Source organism: Paecilomyces variotii (genome assembly GCF_004022145.1).
Source record: "Paecilomyces variotii strain CBS 101075 chromosome Unknown C8Q69scaffold_24, whole genome shotgun sequence".
Classification (NCBI taxonomy): Eukaryota; Fungi; Ascomycota; class Eurotiomycetes; order Eurotiales; family Thermoascaceae; genus Paecilomyces; species Paecilomyces variotii.
Window position 1 is genome coordinate 100,469 of NW_021167163.1, and position 6,004 is coordinate 106,472.

Here is a 6,004-nt window from a genome sequence, read left to right on the forward strand (position 1 = left end):
TCCTTCAAAAGCGCTGCAGCCTCTCCATGGATTTGGCAAATTCCTGCTTACTACCTGTTGGATATGCCGGGACCATGTCGATTTGCTTCGCATTTGTCGGTGCTGTGCTTTATGTGGATCGAACTGATATGAATCTCTTGTCTTAAAAGGCGATAAAGTCCTGCTGGACAGAATTGAGATCAATAATATTCAGTGGAGCATTTACAATATTTGCACTCATATCCTTACGGGTCCTGGAAAAGAAAGAAATATACGCGTAGGTAAGCGTGTACTAGGAAAGACGAAGGGCCTCTTGCTCGGGCGACCATTTCAACTCCTAGTGAGATTCGATTAATATGATGCAGTTTCCGGAATGGTCCCGTGCCGTGGTGGCTTCACCGATTCGCGGTAGAGAAGAAGTGAGAAGGATGACGACAGTTTGCATAGACGATATTCGAGCTAGTTCTATGTATCTACTAGGCTGCTGCTGGAGTCACTGCAACAGCGTGTTTCCAAGATCTTTCGGTCTGAGGACCATTGCAATTCCGGCAGGATAAGACGCCATACTCGGTCCATTATTATTACTCGGTAGACCGAGGTAATACTTCACTATCACTGCGCGCCGGAGAACTAAGTACATACATACTTAGTCTAATGCCGACAATACTCCGGTTTCTGCGCACCTGGCCCGTCGTCGGATCATTCATGGCTGCCGTCGTTCGGCAAACACATCTTGAATCCTTTGCTGACCACGTCGGGGTTGTTCCCGTAACGAGTCAAGTAGGGATCGGTGAGTGCGAGGACTCTGTAGATGATGAGGACACGGCAAATGTGTTCCTGCAAGTCCTTTTGCACCTACTGGATTGAAGGGTCAAGAATGATGGATTGTTACCTTCGTTCCTTCACTGATGTTTTTGTTCCTGAGTATTGGGTTCTTTCAGCTCCTGCCACGCCGCTTTCGTCAGAATAATGGTTGTCCTAAGACAGACGTCGTTCACTTTTGCTCAATTTAGGCGATATTCAACGGTCTACTGTTCCTCTTCCCGGTAAGATGGAAGACAACTACACGAACGAATGGATATTAGCCAGCCCAATTGCCCGATCGTTTGACGGCATTGGAGGGAGCCCCGAGAGGAATTCGGTTAATTGAATGGAATGCAAAATCAAGGCGATTCTCGGCGCAGCGAAAACAGCCGACTGGATGGCGCCGACAAGCCGGGGATGATCTTTTGGGTGTTGCAACGCTAAGCTTCTCTCCACGGATGACGCAGCCCCCTGACCCCAACTTTCGATATGCTTCCCCATGGGCAGCTCGGACGCTAGTTTCGGGGTTTCTCCAGACTATCTGATACGATGCTTGTCAACTTGTTCGACATGAAGTCATGGTTTCTTTTAGCGCTGTCTAGGCCATGCATTTCGGCAGCGTGTCCAGCGTGGCCGGGAAAGCATTCAGTTTTGCGAAGGCGGAGGGCATTGCGGCCCGGTTCATACATATTAAGACGGTCCCCAGTCTCCTAGATGAGATGTTTCCTCCTCCACGCAGAACAGTTCTCGCAGCTGGGAGTGGTCGGTGTCGTCTTCAGTCACAATGTATACCATCACCAACATCTATGGTATGTCTGTTTCTATGCTTGACCTGTCATGTACTGTACATGATTCCGCTAACCCGACGGCAGTCCTCGCTGCCTTTGGCACCATTGGAGGTGCCCTTTTCGGCTTCGATATCAGGTAAACATTGTTTGAGGAGAGACGCTGGTAGACCATCTCACTAACGCTTGGTGTAGTTCGATGAGTGCCTGGATAGGGTCGAAACAATATCTAGACTACTTTGACAACCCGGATTCTAACCTGCAAGGAGGAGTACGGGCATCTTCAGTTACCTTATCAAGACGTCCAAGCTAATGATTTACTTGTCTCTAGATTACAGCATCTATGTCTGCTGGGTCGTTTGCCGGTGCTATTGCTGCTGGTTTCTTGTCGGACCAGATCGGTCGTCGTTATTCCTTGATGATTGCTGCCTGTATATGGGTAATCGGAGCCGCCATTCAATGTAGCGCTCAGAATGTGGCCCATCTGGTTGCGGGACGAGTCGTTAGTGGGCTTTCTGGTATGAACACTTCTAGTTCTGACTTATGGAGATGATATAATGAACTGACCTTCTCTCTGCAGTCGGTGTGACCTCCTCCCAGGTCTGCGTTTATCTAGCTGAACTGGCCCCCGCACGCATCCGAGGTCGCGTCGTCGGTATTCAGCAATGGGCAATCGAATGGGGTATCCTAATCATGTACTTGATCGCTTATGGCTGCTCCGTTGGTATAAGCGGGCCGGCCGCTTTCAGAATCTGCTGGGGTATACAAGGTATCCCAGGCCTCATTCTGCTGGCTTCTCTGTTCTTTTTCCCTGAGTCGCCTCGTTGGTTGGCTGGAAAGGAGCGATGGGAAGAGTGCCTCGACACCCTGGCTCTCATCCATGGAAACGGCGACAGAAATAATCCTGTAGTACAGGTCGAGTTTGAGGAAGTCCGGGAAGCAGCACGGGTTGCCCATGAGGCCAAGGACATCTCATTCTTTGCACTGTTTGGACCGCGTATCTGGAAGCGTACTGTCTGTGGCATGTCGGTGCAAATGTGGCAGCAGCTGCTAGGTGGCAACATAGCATATTTCTTATAGTTCTCTTTTAAAAGAGTAAAAATAGATTTCCCCTTCTTATTTTCTATAATATTCACTAAGAATATAATAGTAGTAAATTAATATTTTAACCTTTAATAGAATTTAATCCCTATTAGATTTAATATTTAATATAATATTAAAATAGTTTATTATAAATCCTCTTATTATTACACTTAAGTAGACTAAATTAGATTTATTAAAGCTTTAATCTAGTAAAGCAGTATAATAGAGAACTTTTATTAGTATTATAAAAGTATAAGAAGGTTAAATTCTACTAAGTCCCGCGAGAAGCGAGGTTACTAATATATATAATATAACTGGCAGAATAAGGCGGTGAGCCCTAAAGGCGGTAAGCCCGCGGGTCTTCTCTGTAATACCTCTATTAATTTAATATTTAAGAGATATTAGACGCGTTTATTAATTAATATCTTAATCTTATATTCTGCTATACTATCTTATTTTATACTAACTAGCTTAGCTAGTATAAGGATTTAATTAAAGAAGTCTTTATTATATATAGTAAGTTTAAGATAAAGAATTTTTATATAAGATATAATTTATTTATTTAGTTATAATAAAAGATTTATCTATAAGTCTTTATAATTATTTAGATTATTAAAGTAAGAGTTATTAAATATTTCTTTTTATTTCTTAATCTTATTATAGTTAGAATTTTTAATTTTATTTTAATAAAATATCTCTTTTTTATTATAATAAAAAACTTTATTTTCTTTTTAAAAAAAAGATAAAATTTTTTTAAAGCTTTTCTCTTAATTATTAGTACTATTCTTCTTTTTATTTAAAAGTATATATATATTTAATATAAGATTAAGTAAGATAATAGATTAAGTTATTAGTTAATCTTTTAAATTCTTTATTAATACTATACTTAATAATACTTTTTAGAGAATATAGTTAAAAAGAATAAGGAATAGACTTAAATTACTTAGACTAATCTATAGTCTTATAAAGGCTAATATTACTTAGGGAGAGAGAGTATTAGTAATATTTTAGATTATAAAGATAGTAAGTAAATCTTTATTTAAGTAATAGAGTTTTTATAAAAAGCTTAGAGAAAGGTTTTTCTAAGTTTCTTAATTTTATTAAAATAAAATTATTCTTAAAGATTTCTTTAAAGTAAAATTTATAGTATATTTAATATTTATTAGTTTTAACTATTATTTTATAATACTTTTCCTTAGTCTAGACTTATTAAGTTAATTAATCTTAGTTAATTTAAAAATCTTAAGAAGTTTATCTTTAATAATAACTTAGTAAAACTATCTACTATTATATCTTATATTTTAATAAACTTAATACTAATTCTATTTCTTTAATATAGATTATATATATAGTAATATATAATATTAATATACTTTAATCTTTTATAAGTATAGGTATCTCTAATTAATAATAATAATATTTAATTATTCTTATATATCTTTATTAAGAAGCTAATAATAAAAGTTTATTCTTTTTTTACTTTTAGTTTAAACTTATTAAGACTAATATAATATCTATACTCTATATCTCTTAATAGAAGGGCTAGCTATTAGAATTATTTTATAGTTTAATATATAGCTATATATTTAGCTTCTATAGTTAAAGTTATAATAGATTAATGCGAATAATAATAAAATAATAGTTTTAGTAGCTTAAATACTAGAATTTTAGATAAATTTAGAGAATAAAGCTTACCCTCTTCTATTTAGCGGGAGAAGAAGACTATATTTAACTAATACTTATATAATAGAATACTTATATCTCTATATCTCTCTTTAGCTATTCTATTAGTAGATTTATATTAGAATCTCCCCTTTTTATTAAGCCGATATTCTTATTATAACCCTTTTATATTTTTTATTTAGCTTCTATAGTTAGAAATAGCTATTCTATTTTTTATCTATAAAAATATTAGTATATTTAATAATTATAACTAATTCTATAGTTATATCTATTAATTAAAAAATATTTAGTTTATTTCTATTATTTATAAATAATATCTATTTTTAATTCTAATAGGTTTTTTTTTAATTATTATACTTATTCTTAAACTATAATATTATAATTTATAAATATATATTAATATAGAAAAGTACTAATAAAAAGAATTATATAATATTAAGAAATTATATAAAAACTTAAGCTATAAGGTATAATTAGATATAGAAAAAAAGGGTATTATAGAATAATCTAGTATTATATAAATAGAACTATATAGTATATATATAGTAAAAAATAGAGAGATATTAATCTAAATATATAATATAGCTAAGAAGAATAGTCTAACTATAACTCTAATTATATAATACTATTATATAATATAATTATAAGTTCTCTATAATATATAATTAAAGTCTAGTATTAGTATTCTCTATTAATATTAAAGAAAGAAAAAAAAGAGAATATATTTACACTATAAACTAATACTAATATTAAAAGATAAAAAAGGTAAAAATAATTATAAAGGAATATATAGATCTATTAATAATAGTTATTTCTTAGGCTTAAACTTATAAAGGTAATATTATTAACTAAATATATAAAGATTAAAATAGATATTAAGATAAAAGTAATATAGATTCTCTATAGCTTACCCTATAGTAAGGTAGCGAGGTATAGGGAGAGAACTGGTAGTACTAGACCGCCCTAGGCCTAGTATTTAGTAGTAGTACCCCTTCTAGAGGGAGAATTAAGCTTCTTTATCTCTCTATCTCTACCTTAATAATACTATAGTTATCTCTGTAGAGTTCTTCTATATAGGGCTATATTAAAATAGTAATATATCCTTTATTAAATAAGGTCTCTAATTATAGATTTTAAGTTTATATATTATTTTTTATTATTTATTAATATAGATTTAGCTATAGGGATTCTATACTATTAATTAATTATTACGATACTATTTATTAAATTATTAGTAATAATTTCTCTATTAAACAGAAATTTTATCTATTTTCTTTTTCTTTATATCTCGCCCTAACCCTTCTAATTATTATTAAGCTATTATATTAGTTATTAGTAGTATAACTATTATTAAGCTATTAATATCTTATTAGTATTTCTTCTATTAATTTTATATTTATTCTTATTGTTTTTATTATTATCTTTAATTAATTTATTTATCTCTAATTTAATATATCTAAGTAACTAGAAGATAAACTAAAAGAAGAATTCCTAGATCTTTTAGAAGATATTATAGAATTAGGATTTTAATTAATAATATTTTATAAAATTAAGTTATTATATTAGAATTACTTTAACTAAGAATTAATTAATTAAATTAATTTTATAGTATCGAACTATTTACTATCTTTAGTAATACTAGTCTAATTTTATAACCTGTTATTAATAAT

At 32.0% G+C, this 6,004-nt stretch overlaps 1 protein-coding gene across 1 annotated transcript; it reads left to right on the plus strand.

The window, feature by feature from the left end:
* Positions 1-1,426: 1,426 nt before the first annotated feature.
* C8Q69DRAFT_194296 (general substrate transporter) lies at positions 1,427-2,680 on the plus strand. Its single transcript, XM_028626009.1, has 5 exons — positions 1,427-1,592; positions 1,656-1,707; positions 1,764-1,839; positions 1,900-2,086; positions 2,149-2,680. The coding sequence occupies exons 1-5, from the start codon at positions 1,568-1,570 to the stop codon at positions 2,646-2,648; spliced, it is 840 nt and encodes a 279-aa protein (XP_028480903.1). The 5' UTR covers positions 1,427-1,567; the 3' UTR covers positions 2,649-2,680.
* The last annotated feature ends 3,324 nt before the right edge of the window (positions 2,681-6,004 follow it).

Excerpts from the sequence above, each read along its gene's own strand:
- C8Q69DRAFT_194296 (XM_028626009.1), top strand. The coding sequence starts at position 1,568 with ATGTATACCATCACCAACATCTATG. Across the intron at positions 1,840-1,899 it reads ATTCTAACCTGCAAGGAGGA|ATTACAGCATCTATGTCTGC; the intron begins GTACGGGCATCT and ends ACTTGTCTCTAG. Across the intron at positions 2,087-2,148 it reads AGTCGTTAGTGGGCTTTCTG|TCGGTGTGACCTCCTCCCAG; the intron begins GTATGAACACTT and ends TTCTCTCTGCAG.